General features: G+C 41.8%; 1 protein-coding gene and 1 long non-coding RNA gene across 2 annotated transcripts in view; one reads left to right on the top strand and one right to left on the bottom strand.

The window, feature by feature from the left end:
* Window positions 1-27,468, bottom strand: part of PTPRG (protein tyrosine phosphatase, receptor type G) — a 386,788-nt gene that overhangs the window by 61,937 nt on the left and 297,383 nt on the right. Inside the window, exons 11-15 of the mRNA XM_027640323.1 lie at window positions 20,724-20,908; window positions 18,658-18,766; window positions 16,892-16,941; window positions 13,722-14,517; window positions 5,991-6,123 (exon numbers count right to left, since the gene is read on the bottom strand). Of these exons, the coding sequence (XP_027496124.1) occupies window positions 5,991-6,123; window positions 13,722-14,517; window positions 16,892-16,941; window positions 18,658-18,766; window positions 20,724-20,908 (1,273 nt within the window). The remainder of the gene's footprint in view (window positions 1-5,990; window positions 6,124-13,721; window positions 14,518-16,891; window positions 16,942-18,657; window positions 18,767-20,723; window positions 20,909-27,468) is intronic.
* LOC113945730 lies at window positions 8,532-10,509 on the top strand. The gene is made up of 3 exons (XR_003527183.1): window positions 8,532-8,709; window positions 8,926-9,038; window positions 10,092-10,509. It is a non-coding gene; the product is annotated as an uncharacterized LOC113945730 (long non-coding RNA).

The following is a 27,468-nucleotide window of genomic DNA, read 5'->3' as shown; positions in this document are numbered from 1 at the left end:
CTGGAAGAAGTTTCAGGTATGCCACTCACCTCCATGTTTCCCCTTGTGTCCCTGTGGAGTTGCCTGTTTCCAGCTTAGGAGGTCTCTTGCCCTTGTTGGCTAATTCTCTCTGCCTGTGATGACATGAGTTGTGCTCTGGGGCACAGCCAACCCTAAGCTGAGCACAAGCACCTCGACATGATCCTCAGGCATCACTGAGGGTAGTGTCGGAGTGAACATCCCCATCCATCCTCTTCATTCCTGCCTCGTGCTGGTCCCTCAGTTTGGCTGGTCCAGCTCTGTCTGGTTACTACATGAACCAGACTGGGAGCTAATCTGGTTTAAATTAGGACACGAAAGCCCCTCTCTTCTTTTTTTTTTTTCCCCATGGATTGTTTCACAATCCAGCTCCTCACATAGTTGTACAAACATTTGCATTGGGGTCACAGAGGGCAGAGCAAGGGCAGGAACAGAGGATGCAACAGGAACTGCTGCTGCTGAAATAGATACTCATGCAACTGCACCCGAGGTATTCTTAAAATTAACACCCAGGGTCTCAGGAAGTGTTACCACCTAGCATCCTCCATGAGTGAGAAATGAGCAGAGTCACAGATATTTCAGAGTAAGCTGAAAGAAGCTTTTATGATTGCAAGCAAACAATTTTACAATGGTCTGTAAATTTGCAGTGTTCCTTTTCCAATCAGTACAGTAGATGAACAACACATTGTGTACTCATAAAATAAAACCTAGAGATAGGTTCAAATAACAATTTCAGCACTTTTTACAACCTGCTACAGGCACAAGTTATTTTTTTCCCCCCAATTAAGTTTTAACACTGTCTTAGCTAAGGAGCTGTGCATGTTCCCTGGAATTTAACACCAAAAGGTAGTTTTCTAAGGCATGGTTACTAGAAATGGTAAATACAAGAGTTCTTGGGCTTACATTGAAGCTCTCATTTCTATATTACAAGTTGCTTTACAAATATGGCTGACCAACCTTCTTCAGTGCTATTTTACCAGTGTCAGAAAACTCAGATGCTGAAATATTGAACACCTGAGCTTGCTCCCAGTGAGGTCTTTGCCACTGAGTTCAACAACAATACTCTCCACCCGTAAATGACTTGGCCCCGGGTCACACAGAAAATCAATGACTGAGTCAGAAAAAGAACCTGCATCTCCTGGTGCTCAATGTAATTTCTTCTGCACAGAAAGGCACTGCCAGAGAAGCACAAGGCTCTGGCACAGGATGTGTCCCAAAGATTCTGTTCAATTTGACAGGATGCTTAACGAAAACCTAAGAAAACTCTTACTGTCTACTAAATTCTACAGGGTTTTGCCTAAGGAAAATTAAAGACATCTTTTTCCCAAGCTGTCTCGTATACACGCATGACTATAAAACAAGCAACGCAAGCTTGCTTGCTCTTTGAAAGGCAGCAGCTGTGTTGTTCCAAAAATCCCTCCTGAATGTAAACATATTAGCACTGTATAAACAGCTTGATTTAATAAGAAATGCAATACAATATTCCCGCTTTGTCTTTAGGATCACAATGTTGATGGTGGCAATAATTCAAGGTGAATTATGGTATCTGCTTAAAAGAAAGAAAAAGAAAACTCTCCAGCTATAGTCATGAATTAATTTCTTCCTCTTAGCTGAAAATGAGAAATGGCTATAATTTAGTTCCCATTTAAAAGTTGCTGTTGGCTAAACTCTAAAATCTTAATTGCTTCTTAATATTCTCTGCTTATTTTTTCCCCTTTGAAACCGTAGTCTATAGGACTGTAGTGTTTAGATTAAAAATCAGAATGGAAAACAAACAGTGGAAGGTCACCACTCCCTCCTAAAATATGTTTTTTCCCCCCCAAAATGACAGAACTTATTGTGTATGAAAGTATTTCAGTTGATTTCCCAGCTCTAGTCACCCTCCTGCATCTCTGTGAAAAAGAAAGTGACACTGACCCTGGTTTTACCCCTAAGTGTCAATACTCAGGACTTGTTCAATTGGCAACAGAATGTAGTGGAAGTTCTACAAAAGACATGTGTTTCAAGCCATATTACAGCTCAGCATACTATAGGAACTCGCCTTGTTGCAAAAAAACTGAAGTCACACTCAATCCCTAAATAGTTTGGAGGTCACTACCAAACACACTCTGCAGTTCTCGGAGCTCGCAGAAAAGACTGTGAGAGTAACAGTGGCAAAGACTTAAGACAACCCAAGTCAAATTTTAAACTGACCTTGAAGAACTGCAGAAAGATCTCATGATAGTGAGTATGGGTATAAAATCACAGATGCAAAACAAATGCCCAGAAATGCAAAAATAATGTGCTTGGGAAACTGTACCTCTCAATGCCCACGTTTTAATGGGCTCTAGATGAGCTATCAGTGCTCCAGCAAAGACCCTAAAATCCCAGTGAACAGTTCTCGAGAATACTCAGTGGTTGTCCCTATAGCACACAATTTCAGGAACCAATGTGTAAGAAAAGGAAGCAGGAAAAAGTACCATTGTGCCACTGCGGAAGTGAATGGTGAATCCATATGGTGAGTAAAACAAGAATCTGGTCTCCTCATCTTTTCTGTCTGATAAGACTCAAATTCTCAACTAGATGCTAAAAGAAATCAGTTTCAAGCATGAGAGGTCCTGGGAGCAAGAGTCCCCTTCATCATGCCCATGACAGCTCAAGGATCAGCCAGGCCAGCTTTTCCTCAAGAGGAATCAGAGATGCACAGAAGCCAACTGAAACTACAGGTGTCACTGTCCCTCCTGCCCAGGCAGCCAACCGCCACCCGGCCCCAGCGGATCTGAAGGCTCCCGGTCACCCTGTGATTGTGCTCTCCTCATTTTTCTGGGATAAAAGGTACCGCAATTTTTGCAGCTTCATTATGCTGACCTAGTTTATTTTCCACTCTACCAACTTAAAAATCACACATCGCTCTTTGCACAGCAGTGCCATTAAAAGTACTGAATTCAGGAAACTTTAGTAGAAAGGTAATTCAGAGCTGCTGCTTGCCTGCAAGTTCCCATCCCTTTTCATTACTGAGATGGCCACCATGTGAAAAAGATGGAAGTGACCCTTTCTCTTCAACATCAGTCATATTCTTTCACCATTTGTCCAAGATCCATATGGAAAAGGAACTGAGAACAGCAAATTACCTCTGCAAAGGTAGTCTCGTTCAGAAACAGCACAGATCATTTCCAAATACATTCAATTACAGGGAGTCTCTAATGAACACAGCATGGAAGCTCAACAGATAAAAAAAGGAAAAGCTTCATCAAACAATGACTGTTTCCTATCACTCTCCTGTTCAAATAAAGGGAACAGAAAACGAAGCTTTCTTACAGCAAGTCATCTTCACAAAACTTATTTCTTTGCTGTATCATGGGATGAGTTACGAAGAGTCCAAACAGAGATAATGCTTTGCCAAACCTTCACAAGAAACTTCCCTAACTCCTTATTTTGGTCCCTGGATAACAGGGCACTGATGCAAGGGAAACAAGCAGAAGGCTTCTCTCTGCTTCATTGTTCTGCTTATGTCACCTCTGGTCTCAAATCATCTAATTCCACAAATGCTCAAAAATGCGAAAGTGAAAATATCATTTGTTTTACCCTCTAAATGTATTGCCAAAGGGTAACTATGTCTCTTCTGCTTTTTCTAGTTCTCTGGGTTTTATTTTGTAATGCTTTTTCTCACACCAAAACAAAGAACTGCTGTGCAAGAAAAGGCCCTGTGGTCCAGCATGCCTGTCCCCTTGAGGGTTATCCTTTCATCAAGTGTTTCTCTGCTGTGCACTTCAATACCATGTTTCTGTTACTGAAATATCTGTCTCAAACTCGTTTTCATGCCATTTGCTTTGATGGCGTTATTTAGCAAATTATTCCATATGTTGTTGCCCATTACATTTTAAGCTAAGTATTTCTTCCTGAAAACCCAAATCACTGTTCCTTTCAAACTTCTAAATTAGATTCTGCAGTGTTTGTGAATCATTTTTTTCCTTACTTTAAAACACTAACAGAGATAACCATTTTATTTTTTCCTAAGGAAAGGCAATCACACTGCAAAGGGCACATGAAATGCTGTGTTGCCGCTCCAGTGACATGGTTTGCACAATGCAAAGTGTTACTGTGGACAATCTGTGTTCTAGTTGCTTGTTGATTTATCTTAAAACACATCTTTACTTTTTCAATACACTCCTTGTATTTGTTAAAAGTCCTCAGAACTAAGAAGGTAGATACACTTTATTTTGAAGTTAGTACACATGCTCTCAAGTTTGTTTATTGTTTCTCAATTTGTCGCTTCATATTTATCAAAAAGCTTTGACTGCTACATGACATTATTTTCATTCTATATTAATTTTTTATCTCCACCTTTTTTAGTATCAATTTTTTGCAAACAAACTGATCTAATGCTCTCAAGGGTATTAATTAGAAACTCATAGTTTTACCAAAGCCACTGATGAATGTTAACTATTGATGCATGCTGTGGAGAGCAGATAAACAATTATTGTCCATAAGCAAAAATAACACATTACTGGAAAAGCAGCATACCTTAATTTTACTAGACTAATATTACGATCTATAACAGAAACTAATATTTATCAAAAGTTAATCTCTAACTGTTGGTCACTAAGCCAGTACAGTCCAACTTTAATATCTTCTCAGGGATGGCACTGTTGAGCACACTAAACACTAATTTTGCAATTATTTCTCTCGATCCATTAGTGAAATTGCAAAGAAATGGAAATGTTTTGCAAACAGTGAGAGGTACCAACATTCCTCTAGATAATAGCTGTTAGCACTGCATTTCAAAACATTTTCTCTGTAGAAGAGCATTTTGTATCAACATGAGCTAAAAATCACAAACCCCTCATTACAGTGCTTCAGGATATACCATATCCTTCCAGGGCTTGCCTGGTGTGAATGTGACCAAGTTTAGTCTTTCAAATGAAGAAAATACATATTTAAACCCAGCATACTACAAGGGGATCTTCAGAACCTTTTTAAATTCAGCTTGTGCGCACATATCAGTGCTATTTTATTCAGTGTCTTACTGCAAGGATGTTAATTATTTGCAAATGTTAATAGAAATTATTTTCACAAGGCTATTGTCATCTATTTATTAATTATTTCAAATGTTCTCAGCCTCAATAATTTGGCCAATTAATTGTCAGTGAAATGAGTACACTGAAAAATGGCTTGGTACTTTTAAAATTGATTCTGCAAATATAATGATCAATGGGACGGTATTTCTCATCAAAGCTACTTTCCTGTGTCCCATATAATCAAATAATTCCTAAATACCTTGTATGTGACTAATCCCTGGTTAACTTTAACTTCCAGACAAATGAGGTGTCTTTGGGTTCTGGTTCTGACTTAAGCAGGTCCTGCAGGTTTTAATTTACTTTAAATCAAATGGAGATGGATTTGTTGATGCTAATCCTACTCTCCACCACTGAAGCAATGTCCACTGGTGTGAGGCAATCTTTACTTTCAAGACCTTGCAGGTAACACTTCTGAACACCTCACCAATGCTAAAGAACTCTGACTCCGAGCATCCCTATGGAATGTGAAACAAGCTTAGTCAAGCTTACTTGAAGTCCAGTCAAAGGAAGGAAAGAACTGGTTAAGATTACACAGGAGGTTTGTGGTAAAGACACCCATGGAACCAAGGCCAGTCTCACTGGGCTTTTCTGCCACCACCACTTTTCCTGAAGGCCAAGCCAAAGATAACTTTTTATAGCTATTTTGAAGGGACTAATTGTGAAAATATTTTTCGCCATTACAGCTGGCTCTACCATTGCTGGAGCCCTACCAAGCCCATTTTCATGACACAAAAATAAATACTTAAGGCAGCTGAACAGTTAGCCAACAAAGCTGTTCTAGCATCCAGAGAGTTATCTAATGTATCTAGCACCATAACTTCTAATAAAAGAAAAACCACAGGGCCACATTAAAAACACCACCTGAAATGTGTTTTAAATCATAATCAGTTTCCAATAATAAGGAAACAGGCTCACCTCCAGTAGACAAGCACAGCGATGAGGAGAATGAGGCACACGAAGGTCAGTGCTGAGACCACAATGAGTGGGATGATCCATTCCATTTTACCAGGAGAAGGTCTCGTGGCCATGCTGGAGCTGTTCTTGCCAGCTGTGCATTAAACAGATAACAAAACCAATCACTGACTGGAAAAAGGAATTATTGTACAGAAAAATGTGTAAACAAAACAAATAGCTTATCCATTTTACATGGTATGAGTAAACAGAGCAGAGATCCTCTAACTGCAGGGTGGGACTCCATTTGTCTTCAGTCTGAGACATGAGAGCACAGAAGTATGGTGTTTATTGCCACATATGGCTTGGATTTTACTACTGCCTGTAATTACGGTCTCATAGACACTTTTAGGACTCTTTTGTGCAAGCACCTATTATCAGATGTGGAGTACCCCACTGAGCCATTTCACCACGGTAACTAAGTAAACGCTGTGCTCCGTCATCAGTGTTTGCAGATAAATGCACTCTGTTTCTCAATACTATAGGACAGCCCTGTTTGCAAAGCTCAGTGTAATACTTTGCTTCAGAAATAAATTTCTTGGTAACTATCTTAAAATAAAAAATCCTCAACATGTTGGGTGTCATGTCACATCATTTGCAGAATTGTCACAATCTGGTGGGTTACTGCATACGAAAGCACTTTTTAGCATATGGATTGTCAAGATGGGTGGATGAATGAATGAATAGGATGTGTTGTAACCGACAGAAGAAATCATTATGCCACAGCTTTTGAACGAAATTAAAGTTCGTCAATATCCTGAGATCTGGCCGAGTAACTTTGCTTCACTTCTTGCATGACATCTCATTAAAATGATTGTATCATATAGAAGATGAATATCTAGAGCCTCTGCAAGTACTGGAGCCAATGAGCATAGACGCTGTACCAATGTATTTCAAAACACACCTAATTTGTGCAAATCTGTGTAGACTTGATGAATAAATTGGTTTAGACAGAATGATAGAAGAAAAATACAGAAGAGGATTCTCTATCTTATTCATGTTTCCTAACAAACAGGCAGTATCTGATCAATACCTGCCAACAGGACATAATGTCAAAGGATTAGTATAAACAGCTTCAGATTTTGAGGATTGAAACATGCACACTTGACTTCTACTTTTAGCCTACGTGAGTCTTTCCTCACCAACGTGATTCCTTGCCCTTGTTCAGTATTGCATTATCATATCTTCTGAAACTGCTGCAAATCCTACCAGAAGAACGTAATTGCCTTTTCACCATAGGCAGGCAAAACACAGATAATTGGAAGTCACCAGATGTCACATAATATGAAGTCATACTCTATTTTAATAGCATTTAGATTATACTCCTCGGTAGGCAGGAGTAAAATTCAACTAACGTGGAAGTAAAGGTTAATTGTAAATGCTTTTGCCTGACTGCTGAAAACAGAGCAAGGCTCCAGGCTGCTGCAAGCCCAGCAAGAAATCTTTCTAGTTTTAAGAACTAGGCTGATAGAGGTAATGCCCTTTAGCAAGCAGCCTAAATGAGGTGCTAATAAGAGGGGTGTTTGGGGGAACTGAATGCGCACTTTGATTGAACATCTCTGATTTCCTTAACTAGAAAGAGTAAGGAAAAAATCAACCCCAAAAATTAAAGCAAAGGCTTATTCTCTGTATTTGCCAAACTTACAAAATCATAAGTCTTGAGGCATCAGTTTTTACTAGTGCATTTCAAATCATTTATCAGCACGAAAAAAGTAAGCCTGTGAGGTAAGTCTTACTAATCAGAATGACAAAAGGGACAAGGCAAAAAAACCAATGCAATGTAATAAAACTTCATAGGAGAGCCAAGTAATCCCATCACCTTATGTCCATTAGGGTGTTGCTTCAGTTCTCTCCAAGGACAGTACTCTGTTTAGTTACACCTCCACATCTTTCAACACAAAAACATATGTTTCTGTTTGCATGGGAAGAAAATTAAATTCCATTGTAAGCACAGCATGGGCTGGAGTCCCAATGCACACTATTAAATTCTGCAGTGCTCACGATGCTCCTCTTACTTAGTCTGCTGTGGAGAACACACTTATCTGCCCCTGCCAACTCCCAGTACCACAGATGTGAGGATAAGAAAGTGCTCAGTATGCTGAGTGCCAGAAGAGCAAATGCCATTCCTGCATGCTGATGGCTGGCCCTGAAATTCCAGTTGGGAATGCCCAAGCAGTGATGTGCTTCAGAAAAAAAGACACAGTTCCTGTGCTGGCTTTGAAAAAAAAGTCTTAGGTGTTTTCTGCTGCTTAAATAATGTGTTGAGAGTAAGCAAACAGCATATCCTTGTAATGGTGCCCACCATAAGCCGTACTTGCTGGTGGTGGTGGTAAGCTTAAAAAATGGACTAGGAAACTCCATTTTTGCTAAGAAATGTAAACAGTTTCCAGTGGCATATGCCTTCGTCGAATTAATTCAGTTTGCCTTTTACTGGCTTGGAATTCATCCCAGTAGGAAGGAATAAAAATTATTACAGCATATCTGTTTCGGGAGGTCCCACATGATACAAGCCCTGGCACTGCTAAATCTACTCCTGTGTCTGGAAAAATCCGTAACTTCTGTGAACCACCCATTCAGCAGTTCCACCCCGGCACTGGATGGATGAGCCCTGGCACAGGGAGTATTGGATGGCGTCAGGCAGCGAGGGAAGCTCTGGCAGTGCAACTCTTGCACAAAGGTCAAGGTAAGAAAGAGGCTCCTACCACTTGTGAAATGTACTTTTTTTCCTGTGAATTCTTGGTAATTGGTTCCTGAGAAAAGAAACATGTTTATTTCCCTTAAGTAACACTGCTTGCTATAATAAGCAACCATAGCTGTACTATATAACCTATCTACTTTTATCATTCCTCATCATTGCACAAACTGCCAGGACAAAGTTCTGTTTGTTGTACCATTACAGATACCACTAACCAAAGCCTGCTGCTGAACTGCCTCAGACCACATGGCCTCTTAAAAGACAGTCAACTTGCACATCTTTCCTTTGAGTAAATGAAGTTATGGACTTATAAAAAGGTATTAATTAATTTTGAAAAATATTATTTGCCATATTATTAAATGATAAAAAGGCAAAACCATGTTTTTTCAAAATGTATTACCTTTGATACAAGCTCATGTCATTGTGCAGCTATTTCTTCCCTATTTCTTTAAATGCATTCCTGTAGTGTTCACAATTACAGGATGTGCACAGTTAAACATGGCTTTTCACTGCTTTGTAAACAAATGCCAATCATATTTAATCCTATATCTGAAACTCACAGTTTGCAGACATCAAATAATTCACTTTTATTTTCAAGCCATTCTGCTGTTTCCTCCTGTAAGTTGCCATGTAAATCTCTGAAGATATTTAAAAGCTGTCAGGACACAATCCTGAGTAATGTGCTCCCCTCTTGAGCAGTGAGGCTGGACTAGCTGACTTCAGTGGTCCCTCCCAACCTTATCCATTCTGTGATCCTGTGTGCAAATGGCTCAAGCGCTACATGAAAATACAGCTTAATAATCCTTGCTGCGTATGGAGAAGAAGGAATTACACAGATGTTTAATTATCTTAATGAGGTTATTCCCAAAAGGCTTTTGTAACCTCAGACCTGGCAAAGACTGCTCTAAAAACCAAAATTCAGTCTCTGTTAAAGGCGTACACCAGGCTTGAAATTTAACCCTGCACATCATCTCTGTCTCTACAAAGCCCCCTTGTGGGAGGAACTTAGGAGAAGTGGGTGAGGGATGGGAGGATCTGGCTGAAATTTGGATGAAGAGCCAAACCCAGGTTTCTGTTCTCAGATCCAGCTCACCACTCAGGCAAAAGCCCCAACTGGACAGCTGTTATTTTGCCCACAACAGCCCAGTTTTTATCTTCTGTCAAAAACAAAGGATCTGTTTAACTGTCCGGCACAATCAACTAAAATTCCGTGGGACTGTATCTTCTCTAGCCTGATGAAACTGAATCATCCAGATTTTCATTTTTTCCCCTCATTTCTTTCCTTTTCATTTTCTTTCTTTCCTCCACCCCTTCCCCCGCCCCCTTTCTTGGTAGAGTATCATTCTAATTGCTGTTTTTCTAATTTCCAGGTTTCAGAGTCACGGACAATGCTGAGCAGCTGTGTGCGTAACAGTTGCAGACCAAAGGTACAATTAGTCTAATGTGGGCACCAAAACAGAGAAAAGGATGATCAGGAAAATGAAAGAGGAGAATGCAAGCAAGCGTTCGGTGACAGAAGAAAATCATCAGCCTTGGCTGATACCACCAGGCAAGAAGAGGCCAATGCCATTTGGAAAATAATGACATGGCCTCAGGAGAGGTGTGTGTATGTGCGTGTGAAATAAGCACTAAAAGAAAATGAGCCTTGCTGTACTAATTGGCCTTGCACTTTCCCTGTAATTTCTCATGAGTTCCCTGTTCTCCTCTAATCATCCACACTCATGAGTACTTCCCCATTTAGTTATCTCCTTACAACTGCTAATTTGATGCTATATAATTAATTTTACAAGTGTACATTGTTATGAAACAATTTTCTACTCTTTAAAATGATTAAACTTTCTATTCATAAAAACAGTTTTGAAACCTTGTCAGCTTTTTAAAACCTGCTTTCTGGGAGAAAAAATGCATCCAAAAATGTTTCCGCCTTCACAATGAGACACAGTAAACTGCAGGGGTGCTTTCTGCTCACTTTGGAAGTGGTCTTGACACTCTTAACTGTCCTGATGCTCAGAAATCCTTTCAGACACTTCTGGCAATGCCCTCTTGGCTTCACTTGTCTTGATTTTAGGTTTACCTTGTTATGGAAAATCTTTAAGGCCATTTCTCATAGATGAGGTCTTGCTATAGCTGCAGTTTCACTGAACTCAACTGACAGGAGCTAGGTCAGGTCTGTCTGTATGAATTGAAAATTTCCATACTACTGTGAAAAACAGTTAAGCTGAATCAGCTAGTCTTAGGCTTTGTGCTAGTCTAATTCACCAGCCTGTGTCTTTGGCAACCTAGATTAGCCTGAAAGCTCCTTCTCCTGCATTGCCAAGTGTCTTCTCACAGGGGCAGCACTCCCAACAGGCCAGGCAGGCCGTATTTGGACACATCTAGTAAAATATTTGGGCAAATTCCAGGCTAGTTAGACCTCACCTATCAAAGCCTGGTGGCTCAAGATAAAAAGAAAAGAAGGACTTGCCTGAAGAGACTTTGAAGGTACAAAGAGATTCAGACTGAAAGGCTCCATTCCAAACCCAGTAACACCTCGAAATGTTCTCACTAAAAATTAGCCTTTCCCAATGTCTGGACAGGGACTCGCCAGGTTTGTGATCAACCTAAATTTTTCCACCTGGAGGTCATGGACAGGGAATGAGCCGCTACTACAAGAAACTGGCACAAATGGGCCCTTCTTCTTCTCTGAATAGTCATTCCCAGCCCTTTTGCTGTTGAGTATCCTCTTCAGGACACTGAGGGATCTGGGACAGGCTTGTCTGGGAGCTGAAAAAACGGTGCAGCTCCTTCTCCTCATCTCAGGTAGGTCGCCAGAGGTTTAACTATGATTTAACTAATGTTAATTTGGAGGAAACAGGCAACTCTCACTTATCTTTTCTCCATCTAACATGTGCTGATAATTTCAGATATAGTTTCCTACATATGGAAGCCACTTTTTTAAGATGCAGTAATCACAGCAAGTTATCCTCCCTCCATATATAGGTACAGAAAACCTAATTTGCAGGGTACTTTCAAAACTGATTGTCTTTGTTGTAGTCTTCAGGCACAGTGACTTCAAGCCATCAAGCCTGGAAGTGAGCAGAGCTCTAAAAGAGGCTGTCTAGTAGCAGGCAAAGCTGTACTGAACCACTTTCAATAATGGTTCTCTGCGTGCTAAAAAGAGACAGACTAAGGGGATACAATTCACAATAACTAGTAACTATTTCTTAGCAATATTAAAAATATTTCCCATCCCATTTATTTTAATATTTTTATCTTAACTTCACTATGGAATTGTTAACAATCTCTTTGTCACAAGCTAAGAATTAAGGCTAACTACTAATCTTTTTTTTCCAATTTTTTAGGCTGAGAACAAGCCACGAGGCCCTTTGTAGGTCTTATATAAGAGACATTGTACTTGGGCCATACAAGAAACTGGTACATGAGAAATAAGGAAGCCAAAGACAGGAAGAACTATTTCAGAAGCAGGTTTACCCAGGCAGATTGAATTGCTGGGCTTTGAACCTAACTGGTGCTGAATGCTTACTCCTAACATGGCAAAGTTCCCTTCTTCCTGACAGAAAGGTGATTAGGGCAAGTGGCAGGTTGAAAGTTTCCTGACAGGCATCTCAGACCATGTTCAGTGGGAGCACTGGACTTTGAAGATTTCCAGCTGAGGAGTAAGAAAAACAGCATTGTATTTTAAAAATATCAGCACAATTTGGGTGTAGGTTTCTTGTCTTGCATTGTTAATCTGATCTCTTGCAGAACAGTTATGATTCACAGCGTTAGAGTCAGGTCCGCACTCCTGTAACAAATGTTATTAAAGATTGGATTTAGCTTTGTTTTTTAAATTGGTTCCGAGCTATAACTGAGTGCACAATGTCTGCATTCTTGTGTTTATCAGTGTAGGGAAAAATAAATATGCAAGGTTTTTTCACAGTACTCTAGAGCAGCTTTGATGGAAAAAGAAAATTACAAAACACTTTGAGATTACCAAAATAAACAATAACAGTAAAAAAACCCACTCCAAACAAAAAAAGTGCACTATCTTATAAATGCTGTGGTAATACACATAATCACTCATATAAACTCGTCTCCGTATCTCAATCCCAGTACTTACTCTGCAAATAAATCCACACATATGTACTCCATTTGCTCCTTGCAGTTTTCCTCACCAGTGCCTGGAACTCCCTGAGCGGAAACATGTGTGGACATTCCACACATTGGTAGCACCATGAGATACCTGTTTGCATAGGCCTGTGCAGCAAACCCGGACCACACTGGGCTTGGTGCACATGCAGATCACCCAGGCAGGCTTCCAAAAGGTTGTATTTGCTGTGTATATACTGTGGAGTTGGTACATACACCCAGAGCTGGTGAGTACAGGAGCACTGGTAATTCTCATCAGGACAAACAGAAAATATGTGAACTCAGCCTGGCTAAGATTTGTCCTTCCCACAGGAAAAAAAAAGAAGGTAACTCCAGTGCAGAAGGTGCCTTGTTTTGGAAGATCAGAGAATGTAAGTTTTGTGATGAGAAATAAAGCAGCAATGTTCCCATATTTGGGAGAATATCTCAAAACCCAGTCGGGGAGAATCCTGCAGATAAAATAAATTAGCTTGCAGCATATATAGCAAACTTCCCACGAAACACCAGTTAGGCACAGCAGCCAATCTTCCAAATTAATTTCACAGCTATGGTTCACTGCATTCCTCTCCCTTTTTCTTTTAAACAAAATTCTTGATGCAGCATGTTGGGAGTTAACATTTTTTGCAAATTTTCTCTTGTGGTAAGTTACAAGGACCATGAATCTGTCCTAATAAAAGCAAAGGATGTTCCTTCCCCCTCTGCTCCCCACCAGTAACAATTTGAGGATTGAGTCCTGTGACAACCTGCCCACTGGATGAAGTCAGGCACCACAGAAATGTTGTATCTCCTGGAAGTCAGTAGGGGAATTTGGATTGTGTCATTTTCCAACACTCTTATGTTGGTAAAACCAGTTTTCCCTGGAGGTCACTCACCTGGATTAATGGTGATGAATTTGTTATCTGAGGGGTATTCCTCTGGAAACCTGTCCTCCTTTGGAGGAGGTTTTCTTGTAGTCTCTGGTCTTCTTGGGATCTTGCCCGGGTACAGTTCATCGGTGAACGCTGGTGGCACTTGGGTGGAAGGGAGCGGCTGGGGCTGAGTGTTGGCTTCATCCAAGCTCTCCTCCTCGGGACCTCCAGCCGCAGGGGCAATGTTTTGGTTTGGCTCTTCACCCGATATGGTTTTATTTCCTTCTTCCTCAGCAGTCCGGTTGGGGGAAGCCACAGCCACGCTGGGCTCTGTGCTATTGCGCGCCTCAGCGGCTGCCGTCGCCCTGTCTCTCTCCTTCTTTTCAGCATCCTTTTCTTCCTCTTCCTCGTGCTCCCGCTCCCCATCCTCACTTTCACTCTTTTCATCCTTCTCCCCCTCCTCAGCTCCCTCGCCATCCTTGGTCAGTGCCGAGTCCCGCTCCGGCCCTGGGGAGGCGGCGGCGGCCTCGGTGGTGGCCACCACGGGCCGTCCCGCCTGTTTGCTGGGGGCGGCTGCTGTGGGCAGCCGGGTGGGCCAGACGCTGCTGGGGAAGGAGGAGATGCCACCACCGCTGAAACCCAGCCCTGCCAGCAAGGTGCTGGTCACCACTGAGGCCACGGTGGCCTGGCTGCCACTGGAGGAAGGCCCCATCCCTGTGGCCATGGACACGAAGGAGAAGGGGAGCCCCGAGGAGGTCCAGGTGGAGGAGCCAGAGCTGATGGGAGCCATGTCAGCTGAGGAGGCAGGAGATGCCGTGGGCTTGAGGAGGTTACCAGCAGCAGAGGGGAAGAAAACACAGCAGAGAGCATCAGCAGGGGCCCAACATCCTACCTGGGGTCATTTTTCTTTTGCATTTCCCTCCCTTTCAACACATGTGCCATTCTGGTTGCTCTTCTCTTAAAGCCAAAGACTCCCACCAGCGGGATGCAGGGCTGAGCCAGGACAGAATAAGCCACAGAGCTACCAGCAAACCACAAAGGGAAGAAACCTCCCTGAATTCACCACGCCATCATCAAAACCCTCTTTATCCTTATCTTTATTTTACATCAGGACCTTCTCCACCCACGTCACCATTGACTTGTGAGTAACGTTTCCTCTTGGGGTGAGGAGAATGTAAAGGAGTTTAATGAGTTTAGCTGCATTACTCACAGTGCTTTAATCCTCAGAATACCGAAGTTTAAAAATACAGTATTACATAAGGGCTGTCTCAAAATAATGGCTGTGCTGCCAACGTGAGCATCCATGGCTGGTGGGTCTGTTCTGACAAGGAACTCTGGCTCTTCCCACACACATTGTGAGGCCCTCCAATGGTACTATTTTTATTTCATTAATTTACCCATCAGCATTATTCCCCTAAGGACTGGTGCTGCAGTGAGGCATCATTAGAAAAGACCACCTGGGCAGTCATGAAGCACTTGGAGAGCATCCGGAGCCCTTCAGCAAGCCACCACTACCTCTGCCAGGACCACCAGGCTGCGACACTTATGTATAGACTCAGTTTTCTACAACCACAGGACTCTCCCTGGCCACCACCAGCAACCCAAAGCCAGGCCTGACACTGCCCACTTCCCCTAGGGAGCTGAGAGGAAGCAGGGAATGAGCTATGGACTTTGCATCCTCTGTACCCTGCCACTGTTATTCTAATGTCAACCCACTGCACACACGCTTGCATGCAGGTCTCTGTGCACACATGTGTGCTCAGCTGGAAACAAAACCCCTTGGTATATACACAAAGAACTAAACCTTGGTCTATACATAAGGACCTAGTCATTCCCCTTCCTGAATCACATGTGGAAAAAGACACTGAAGTGAATTGACTAAACACAAGGAATAATTCTGTGGAAGAGCTGAGCCAGCAGTTCTGCCTGGACAACCTGACCACCTTCTCTGATTTACTGAAAAATGTCTCACATTACACAATTCATGACTGGGAGGACTAGTAGCTGGAAAGGTACACATCAGATGAGTACAAACAAGGGTTAAATAGGAGCTACTGAACATTTTTTAAAAAAGTAAAATGTTTCTTTTTGAAGCTGAAATGTATAACTTCACAGTATTTCTGCATCTCTCTGCAATTCCCAGGTTCAGTCAGGCCATGTAATTGAAATGCTGCAGCAAACCAAGAAAGGCTGCTTTCTCACGTTATTTTTGACCAGCTGCAATCACAGAGAACCTGAGATCTCAGATGAAAAGCCGTGCTTTAGAGATTTCAAGCCAGAACTTTAAATAAGCATCTAAACTTTCAGATACTTATCAATGTGAATCCCTCCGGCACTGTGAGATTTGCTTTTCACTGGCATGAACAGTCTCAAAGCTGGACTGAGTATTAAAATTTGACAGCAGATTTTATATGTCTAGAATACCCCTATACATCATTAAACAAACATTAATCATTCAAATGCAAGTTTTGTATGTGTTATTTGCTTACTAGGGAGCATATCAAACTGGAACAGAATAAAAACAGAAGCAATGTACTTAGAGTAAATTCAACAGTATGAATCCGGTCCATAAATTTGGCTGAACAATTCAGTACACTGAATGCCAAGAAATTTAGGTTGTGGATAGCTTATGTTAAATAAACTAATAAGATGCTTTCAAAACTGAAACAGTGTATTCCAGTTTTACTGTAAATGTAAATCAAGATTTTTGATTCTGGAACACAAAAGTTGCCTCCAGTGACTTGTGAATTAAAATTCAAATAAAGAGACTGTTGAGGCTTTATTCACACAATAACAGGTATCCTTAGAGCACTGGAAGAGTAAAGATGTTGTGTATGAGGCCTTATTCCTGGTGTATATCCTTCTGGTCATACAGTTAATAAAAAAAATTAAATTTATTTCCACAGTTATCATTAAGATCACAAATCCCCTCTAAATGGGTTGAATATAGATTTGGGAAGATTTTTTTAACACTTGATTTTTCAGTAGTCGAAGCCTCTCAGAGCATGAAGCTAGAAAACCAAACCCCTTGCAATATTTCATATTGGAAATATATTGTATGCTATAAATCCTTCTCTGGTGGGTCTGAACACCCCCCTCCCCAGGAAAGCTGAGTCCTGCCGCAGATTTCCAACACCGTGCTGCCACCTGGTGGGAACGTCCCCAAATCCCAGCTCCCCAAATCCACGACTTACCACTCCTGTCTTCACAATTCTGGTCCCCTCGAAAATTCGAGTGGTGTTAGCTGAGGGAGGAAGAAGAGCAGCGTGTCAGCAGGTTGGGAAGGGAGGCAGTGATACAACTGCTGAGCAATTGCTCAACACGCTGCTGCAAAATATGGATGCAGCTTTCAGTTTGGAGCAAAAGAAACTCAGCTCGTTTGGCATTACTCACCTTACTTTGTACATGTGCCTAAAGACAGACTTGCTTGACTTTAACTCAGGCCCAGCAGTGCCAGTTTAAGTGCACTGTCAGAAAACACACTCTGTCCTTCAATCTCAAACTGGATGAAACACCCTGACTTACACAGGAAGCAAGAGTAGCTGATGATAATAGTTTCTTCTGTCCTTATTATTTATTGCTATATATCTCAACTACAACCATGATCAAGCTCTGAATAATGTTTTGAAAGCTCAAGTGGATTAATTTTCTAGATCTTGGGTACAGCCAGAGATTAGAACAGCAGATCCTTTTTGGGGACACTTGGAAGGAATCACATCATCTACTCCCATTGCAGATGTGTGAATCACTTCCACCGCTTTGAACACTGGGCTGGAGTGCCCCAAGAATATCCAACAAAGCTGTCAGTAATGACTTACTCCTAACTGTGATTAAACAGGTATCATGGTCAAATTTCAAAGAATTTTTCCATTCTGTCATCTGCTGAAAGAGGTCATAATCAGCAACATACCAGTTTCTGACTTCTGCCTGGCACTTACAGTCAAGTCCAAAACACCGTGCTGAGGTACTAAGAACAGAGCTACATATGAGATGTGGGTTGGATAGGACACTTCTTGTCTGACCCCTGCTGTCCCTGCAATGCTGATAACACTGTGGCAGGACCACCACAGAAGCAAACTGTGTCCACAGCTTCATATCCTTCAGATGCTATGTGCTAACAGAGAAGGATTAACTCACCCCACCCCCAATTTTCCAAAAACGACACAGAAAAACGTTGCTATTATTTTGTTCCCTATACAGCATCAGATCCAAGTGACAGCTCCTTTCTTCATCTTAAAGATTTAAATGTTTAACTCCGCTTGTTTTATTCTTCTGTTGCCCATTACAGGATTTATGTATCTGTAAGCTGGAGTGGGAGGGAATGCTCTCAGCAGAGGTAAATTTTGCTCTACTTAGTAAAAAACGTAGTAATAAATTCCCAGGAAGGAGCAAAACTTCAGCACTTAAAAAAGCTCTAAAAACTTCAAGTTCTTCTACCAAATCTCAGCACTACCAGATTTCTCCAATAAACTTGAAAGGAAATTCATGACAAAGGACAGCTTAGCATCTAATACTTTTGATTTCCTTTAAATATGTATGTTTTGGAAATCACTGAGGTTGTATGCATGGTAAAACCTGAGTGTCTCCACGTGTGGTTGTCAAGGTAGGACTGATCTCCTTTCCTCTTTACATAAAACAGACACCGATCAGACTCACATTCTGCTATAGCTGTGCCTCTGATGTATAAGCAGTCTCTGATGAATCTGTCTGAGAAAACTAGTACCAAGAAAAGCCCTGAATTCTCCTAAAACCTGACAAACCCTGCCAGCAGAGAGGTGTAGACAAACCCTCATCACCAGAAATGCAATTCAGATTAAGTCACTGGCCACTAATCTGAAATTAGCATTGTCTACATGCACTCAAACATCTTCTGAAATCATTTCACACCATATTGCACTGTGAAAAGAAAATATGAAACAAATAATTGTTTAATATAAAAATAGGTATGTGGTTTTGTTACCTTGAAAGAGCATAGTCTGGCTAAAGTCACTACGCATTTCATTTCGGCAAACTGCTTGAACTCTGAACAGATAAAGGATGTCAGGTGAGACATGGCTAATGATGGCCTTCTGTTTAAAAAAAATAGATATTATTCAGTTTTTTACCCCCACAGTACTGTCCACGATCAGTTTGAAATATATAAAGCATTGTGCTAACACAGGACATTTATGCCACGTAAGACAAACTATATTTCTAAACAGAAATATTCACTGGTCCCCTGGGAGAGGGCAAGGCTGAAGGCCAAAGGGATGCACCCAGACTCTGCCCAAGAGAAAGAAATGAACATGTCCCACATCTATTCTCATGACAGTCTTCATACCTGAAAGTCTCTGCTTTCCTCAGAAAAACTTAAAGTTCAAATCATTCAACCTTACAGGAATTAAATAAGATTTTTATAGGTGGAGATCCATGTCCCAAATGTGAGATAAGCCCAGAAAAGTCACTGCATGTTCAAACTGACTTTATTTTGCAACAAACTGGCTATGGCAATTTGATGCTGGTGTACTGTACAACGTGATGGCTCAGCACCCTGGGCTGGGATATCCCTGCTTACTCCTAGACCTGAGAGACTGCTCTGATGCTTTCCAGAAACTCTTTTGTATTGCCTTGGTTCACAGTCACATCAGTTCACAGCAGTAGCTGTGTGGGTCACTTCAAATACCCATGATGTCCTTAGCTAAACACTGCCTAGCTCCGATTCAAGATGGGACAGCCCAACTGTATCTGCCAGAGCACTGAAAACAAATTGCACTTCCCTCTGAAAAACGGTTTCCTTCTTCTCTTGCCCCTAAAACAGACTAAGCTGTCATTGCTTTCTTAACCTCCAAGCTCTGTTGAACACCACAGGGTCTCACTGTAATTTATTTCCAAGCTATCACTCCATCACATCCCCTGCACTTTTAATTATTTCTTTTATATAAAACAGGATGCTTTCATGGTGCAAACCTCATTTTTGCTGATTAAGGCTTTCCTCCTTATACCTGATTAAAAAAAAATCTCCCTTAAGAGTGTGAAATTACGGCAAGAGAGAGGTTACAATACATCATAACCTTGGGTGTCTTTCAGTAGGTTCCTTTCTGATTTTGTGAGGCAGATCGTTCCCTAATGTGACCCAGATAACAATGTCTAGTGGGGAAATTGAAAATATAAATGGAAATGAAGTAAAAGAATCTTCATCTGAGGGAATAAGAGAAGTATTATTGTATAACTGATTGAATGGGCCCAGAGGACTGTGTATTTGAAAAAAAAATGGTAACAGTCATTAGGAATAACACTGTGCTGCTGCATTTTTCATGTGCATATACAATTACTGATTTCATTATTCTAGAGGCTTTCTTTGATTAACAATAAATGGAGGCCTTTCAAACCTGAATATGTCACTTTGATTTTATATGCAGAGAATGTTAAGGACCAGTACAATACTTGCTTCCACTTAGACAAGAATGACAAGGAGATGAAATCCTAAATGGAGGAGATAGAGCAGTGTTTCCATCTGTGCTGGAGCTGTCTTGCTCTTCCCTCTTTTTCTCATGCTGCCAGATGTAGGCAGTGCTTGTACAGGGCCACTCCACAATAATCTTCTAGCCCTGACTATGCATTCCTGCCTCTGGCAGCCCTTACTGCCAGAAACTGCTCCAAAGACTGCAAGGGGCTATGCACAGTAAAAAGCCTGAGCCCAGGATCAGATTTTGGGGGGATTGGACTTTTAATGCAAAAATCTGTAATATTCAGAGCCTAAACATTTCCCGAGCCAGCTGCTTCTCACCAACAGTATATGAAAAAGTGTCTGCAGATTTAGTCCTTTATGCACTCACATAAACTATAAATACACAGTCCAGTGTTTGGGGTGGCCTGTTCAGCAACGTTCAACTAATGCTGAACATTTAAATAGCAATTCATTGTGAGTGAAACACTAGCCTGTCTATAAGGCAACAACTGCTTTCCTCCTCTACCTCCTTCTACCAAGAAAATAACAATACAAGGATAGCTTGATCCATGTGTCTGGGTTTGATGCTGTGCTTTTACCAGGTCCTTGTCACTGTCCTTGGTGAAAGTCTTCTCCTTTTCATCTTCATTTTTAGCCCAGCTATATGAGATCATGTAGTTCATGATCGGAGGGTGGTAGATGGTTTCTGGTTGGTTCCAGGTTACCAGTAACGCCGTCCTGTTCACAGGTTGCACTTTCATGTTCACTGGAGGAGTGCTGCAAGCTGAAACACAGAAGGAAAAAAGATGAAACTCTCCTAAATAACCAAGAGAAAACAAACAGGAAGAACTGTGCCTCACTCTAAGAGCCAGGTTTTTTTCTTTAATGCTCTTGCCTACAGTAACAGTTTAGACTGCAATCCACTGAGACCATGGGATTAAATACCACCTGCAGATACTTTCTGCTCTCCTGAGTAAAGTGAGTGAGAGAATCCATTCTCTGCAGGCAGGTTGCTTAGTTCTCGACTTATTTTCAGTCCTGACATTGTACATACATTTTAACTTTGTGACTTAAGAGCTCTACACTGGAACATTAAGAAGTCCAGTCGACCTGATCCACAGCTTCCCTCATCCATGCCCTCCTGCTGTAAGGGGTTAATACCCCAGTGTACTCTGCTGGCCCTGGAAAGAGTTGAAACCTCTGAAAATGTAACACTATTGGGTCAGTAAGTATTCTCCTCTTAACCCAGTACATTTATACATATGACAGAAGTTATTTAATACTCTTCTTTCTATGTATTTTCCTTCAGAGATGCTCAGCTGTTTGCCAATAATGTATTGCTAGCACAGGAAAGAGTGGTTCTTGATGGCCTTGGCCGTCTCATCCTAGCAGGGGAGGAACCCCCAGCCAGCCTCTGAAAGTCCTGCCTTCCTAACCCTGCCTACAGTGTGAGGACACAAGTCACTTCTCACCCACACTTAAGTTAGTGGGGTCATCAACATCAGAACAGCTTAACCAGTGGAAAAAACACAGCTTCTGCTTGCAGCAGCACCAACCCCAAAACTTCTGCAGGGGAGACCAAGCCCAGGTGCAAACCCAGCCCATCCACTCAAGGAGTGGGGTGAACACAGCCCCCTCACAGTTGCTGAAACAAAAACCACTTTTCAAGGTGCCATGGAAAGGTCCGGGTGGGGATGCACAACACTAGATGGCACTCACATGCTATGGGAAAAATACATCATCCCCTTCCCAGCTATAAAGAGTTGAGATTTTTTTTCCAAGCTTTAAAAATCACGTTTAAAATACCCAATTCATGGCAGATTCTCACATTCTTTTTCCCAATATAAACTCTGAACCAAGAAAAAATCACTTGCAATGATACCTAAACACATGTGCCGAGGCAAAGGAAATGATCTCTTCTGCCAGGGAAAGGCAAAGTGTCACCCAGCCCATCAGGCTGACACTGTTTGCAGAATTATTTTTCCCAATGCGACTTTTCCATTTCAAGCCAACACACTGAGCTTGTTTGCACTCTGCAGGTATGTGACTACGTGCATATTTGGCCATTATTTCACTTCTAAAGAGTCCTGGCAGCACTGAAGGGGAGAAATGTCTATTCCTATGCCTGGACTTGCAGGCTGGTCATGCAGCTCTGCTGTTACATTACTGAAACAGCTACAGTTCTTAAATAAAAATGATTAAATGCTTTAAACACCAATACTACTCGTACAATAGAAAAATATCTGTGAAATGCATTTTTGCACTTATAGCTCACATTTGTAGCTAGCCTGAACCAGACAATGAAAACTGCAGAAATACTCTTTGGAAAGATCTTTGATGTTTGCTCTTGCCATGAGGGGTGACAATCCTGCGGTTTTGCAGTAGATCCTTCTGCTCAACTGAGAAGGATGATCCAGCAAAGCAAACAAGCCCTACAGTACCTCAAACTGTTGAGAAAACCTTTATGAGTTTCTACTTACACAGAGTTGAAAGGATCAAAACAGCATTCTGCTGTCAATGCCACAAAGCCAGAAGCCAGACCATGGTCTGCTGCCTGCAGACACCTTCCCTCTGGCTCCTTCCTGGTCTCTGCAGGGAGCCCACAGAGCCAGGATGCTGCAGAGCACAGTGTGAAGGTGGCCAGGACCTGGACAAGAGGGCACAGCTGAAAGCAGTTGCTGTTATCACTATTCAGAGAGCTTCCTGATCCTTGGTATGCCTCTCCATGCTCACCTCTTTCCACTGAGATAGTCAGATCAATTCTCACTGACATCACTGTTTATTGATAACTGCACCAATAAATCATAACTGCCCCTTTTGACACCCTTTGTCATCAAAGAATTACACTTCAAAATGCCAGGCCAGCCTTTATCGCTCCACCTAATCAAATCCCATCAGTGATAGGAGCCTGGGTGAAGGACTACCCAGATCTAAAACCCTTATCCAGCCCTTGTCCTCCAGGAGGACATGCAGAGATTTATATATTTAAGGTAATCATGCAACAAATTGTTTTAGAAATAATTCAAGCAGGTAACCTTCCCGAGAGACAGAGAGATCTACCTTAATTGCAATAGCCCTCTGAACGATGGCTGGGCGGCTGATTTGCAGACAAGGACCCCAAGCCACTCGAGGGAGAGGGGGCTGTCACATGCCACTGCCTTTGATGCCATTTGGAATAGCTCGTGCCAGTCAGAGAAGAGAAGTGGTATTTCCCAAGGGTAAACAGGAGACTCACAAACTCAGAGTTGAGAGACCCTCCCTGACCCTGCACCCTGATCCAAGAAGGTCATAAGCACTTCTAAGCACCTGAGTGACCCCAATGACTTCACTGAGGTCAAACCTCATTCACAGCCAGCTAAAATGAGGCTGAATTTACAATATTGCTATTTCACAGTAAATATTACAAAATTTTCATGACTTAGTATGACTTTGTTCAAATTACTGCAAGGCATTTGATGTAATTAAGTAATAACTGGCCTGCTCTGTTCAGCCACATTTTTTATAACAGCTTATGAATGGGCAAAAGAGAAAGCTTTTTTTTTTTTTTTTTTTAAATTAAACATATGGTTTTATTAATTTAACCAAACCTGCTTAGGACACAATGGAATAAAAAAACATTTGATCCAGTAATTCAATTTGATGATTTAATTAAAGTGATACATAGTAACATAGTCAATGTCTGAAAGGCAAGGAAAAAAGTGTAATGATTTGACCATCTATAAAACAACTAGCATTTCACAGAGATCTAATTTTCCTTTCCATACTCTCTGTGCCTTGGATTTTTGAAAGATTAAAAGAATCACAGACTTCCTGCTTTCTTTTTTTTTTTTTTTAGATGCTAAAGGACCTCTACTGATTTTGCAAAATATGCAGCTAAAGGACAGATAGAAATGGAGGAAGAGGTTGGGGCAGGGAGGGGGAAGCTTAATCAGGACACACTAAAGAGAAACACAAGCTTTTCTTTTCATTTCCTTTTTTTTTTTTTATAAAACCAGGCTTAATAAGCAAAAAAAGCCTGTGAATTCATGATTGCTTGAGAAAAAAAAGAGAACCAAACTCAACAACCAGCATCATTTCACACTAAGTAGCACCTCAGCTAATTTTAGAAAAAATATTACTAATGCTTTCTTCTAAATTCATATCCTAAGGGAGAACAAAATATTGTAGGGGACTTCAGGATATCTTTCTGTGGTGTAGTGTAATCCTGAGCAGATACCTGAACTGGCTCTGCACAGGTCTATAGCAGATACCAAAGCCACTATATCCAGGGCTAGCAGACCCCCAAGTCAAGACTTTGGGACCACAGGGCCACATCTCAGAGGCACTAAACATGGGAATGCCTCACTGCAGGCAGTGAGACATGCCCTGGACCTCTTGGAGTGAAAAAACTCACCTCACTTTCCTGTCAGAGATGACCTGAACTGGGAGAACCTAGCAAACAAGCTGGCTCCTGCATTATGGAAAAGTCCTGCAGAGGCGGGACGGTTGCGCGGGTGCATCTGGAGGAAGCCCTCTGACCTGACAAAGGGCAGCCTCAGTGGCACTTCCAGCTGCTGGTCATGTGTGGGGCTGCCCAGCAGCTCTGCAGATCAGCCCACTGGGGAAGGCAGGGGGCAAGCCAGCACTTTGGCCAGCCTCATCTTCCAGGGCTCACTCAAGCCTGGAGAAAACCTGTTTGCCGCTGGCAGACAAACGCAGCATGCTAATACAGCCCTAAGCACTGGGCAGGCCAGCCATACAGCAGAGAATTATTTTCTTCATGTTAAAAACATTCCAATGGGCTGGAACAAACAAAATTAATTTAACAACTCTGTATTCATCTCTCCCATAATTTGATTTGTATGTTGTATTTGGCTACGTAACCTCCACGAGGCTTTCCTAACTGAAGCCTGATAAAGCTTAATCCAAAAGCTCCTGGCAGCTTCATTTCAGAGAGTTGAAAGACAAAAAGGGGGTTTATTGTTTTGCAAAACTTAATTGCTGATATTAAGACACACCCATGAACGCAGAAAGGGTATGTAAGAGAATATTACAGCTTTTTTTGTTAGTATTATTCTTTAAAAGCAGTCTACATTTCTCTTGCAAAGAGAGAAATGCAAAACCACCCAAACTTTCTGGGTTTCATCACGCTTTCTGCATATCCTACCTGTGGTTATGAAAAGAGCTATTTAGGGAAACTTTGAGAGAGTGCAAAAACTGTATATTCGGTTATTGCTTGTATACCTCCTCCCCGTAAAACAGGTGCCTCATATGATGAATCCCATTGCACTGGGCTCAGCGGGATTTATAAAAACCTCTAAAAATGTTCTAAGTTAGTTCTTCCATGCATAAAAATGTCACCACTTTAAAGGCAGTTATTTCTAGCTGTGCTCTGCCCTCCTTTGGAAAATCCCACTCTCCCTCCTGCTGAATGTCTCAGCAGTGCAAAACTGCCGTTCCTCTCCTTGGTGCCGTGGGATACACGCTGTGTGATGACAATTTTTGGCACAGAAAAGCAACATGCCAGTGAAGTCCTGAATTGCTCATTGCGAGATGGACATGGATCTTCTAAGGCAATTCCTACGTGGAGGGGAGAAATACTGGCATCAGGATGTGCCCAGAGCATGTTACTGGCTTGGGGCTGCTCAGTGGTAGGTAAGAGACTGGGACAAAGGTCTTGCTCTGGGAGGCAGCTCCTGGCCATAAGGTGAATGAGGCCTCACTTCTTTTTCTCACCGATCTGGATGTACATGGGATGAATGGTAGGGAACAGTGTTTGTCTCTCACAAAGGAATAGCACAGAGGAAGATAGATAGGGTATTTCTTCCCACACACTCAAGAGAAGAGAAAGAGAGGTCAGTATAGGGGTTTCATGCCTTTCTTCTCTAAAAGGGCAAACAAGTTGGTGGTCAAGCTCTTCAGGGAGAGTCTTTCCTTTCCCTCTGCTCCAGCCCTTGGAGGGAGCTGGAAAGGCCAGTCGTGCAGGACACATGGACCACTTGCTTCTGTAATGAGCAGAAAGTCAGCCACAAGTATTCCAGCTGATTTCAGAGAGGTCTGAAAACTGTGATCGATGCCTATGCTATTGCCAAAACACTGCACCAAGTTCACTCAGCCCTGTCACCCTCAGGTACCTGACTGCAGACAAGAAAAAAGCAATGCCACCAACAGAGATGAGAAGTACTCTCAAATATGTACATATACACAAACATATATCTATTCTTTCTCATTATTAGATCCTCAAAACTTCAAATAAACCCTGCAATGCAAAAATATGAGTTATGCTGCAATGAGAAAGCTCATGCTTGCTTTCAGTGCCATGGTAAGGGAAGTGATGCAGGGCCAGATTGAGCTACCTTGAACTGGTGTGTCTCAGTGGAGGTGCTTGGGAAGAGACTGATCCATAACAAACAACAGCATGCTTTGGGCTGTTGGATTCAATCCTGGAGTTCAGTGAGGGCTCTGCTCCCAAAGGATAACAAATAGACTACGAGGATCATATGCAGAGACAACACAGACTTTAATATATCTGAAAGTGCTAAGAGGCATACTTGCAACATTTCCCCCCTTCTCTTTTTACTAAATGTTTGTGGTTTTTTTGCTTTGCTTCAGTGTACATTGTTGACTTCTCAGAGTGCTTATAAATGACATTATTAATATATAAAGATAATTGCTTTAAAGAGAAACATACATTTTTCCTTTACCTTTGCCTGCACTTTGCCAGCAGGCATTGGCAGGCTCCTGAGCATGCTGTACACACAAATATTTGTGTTGATCTACTTCAATCCACAGGCAGAATGTAGCTAGGAGACAGACTATTTATCTTCCCTGCTCTTAACTTTCACTATGCTTCAAACAGACAGGGCTGTTTCTTGAGGTGTGAGGGACACCAACACACCCTGCACTTGTTTTATGAGCCTGGTGAAATAACCTCATGGGCAAAGGAGCACATGGGACCCTTCTGACAGAGAGGCTCTGGGCAACCTGGGTTTTTCCCCCTCTGTTGCTGGCCCGTTTCTCAAAGTGGACACACAACCAGCATTTGGATTAATACCTGTATGACTTTTTTTGTAGCACCTGAGTTTCCATGGCATCACAGCAACAGAACCTGTTTTACTGAAAGGCAAGGACTGTGTGTTTTACTACGCTGTGTTTGAGCCCAAATATTTCTATATTTCACAAATACTGTTTCTACAGCTGTGGCTTGAGTCCTCAGCGGGTGCAGATCAGCCCTTGCACCATCAGATGCCACACTGGGCTGAACTGATGTCTGACAAGGATCTGCCCTGCAAGTTTTGTGTTTATATTGCACACACGCACACAGGAGGTGACTTGTGTTGAAAATGTACACTTGTGTCCTTATTT

The sequence above is a fragment of the Corapipo altera genome, unplaced genomic scaffold (assembly GCF_003945725.1).
Source record: "Corapipo altera isolate COAL_440 unplaced genomic scaffold, ASM394572v1 55, whole genome shotgun sequence".
In the NCBI taxonomy this organism is placed as follows: Eukaryota; Metazoa; Chordata; class Aves; order Passeriformes; family Pipridae; genus Corapipo; species Corapipo altera.
The sequence above is the reverse complement of the archived record's forward strand: the minus strand, read 5'-3'. Positions and strand labels throughout refer to the sequence as shown.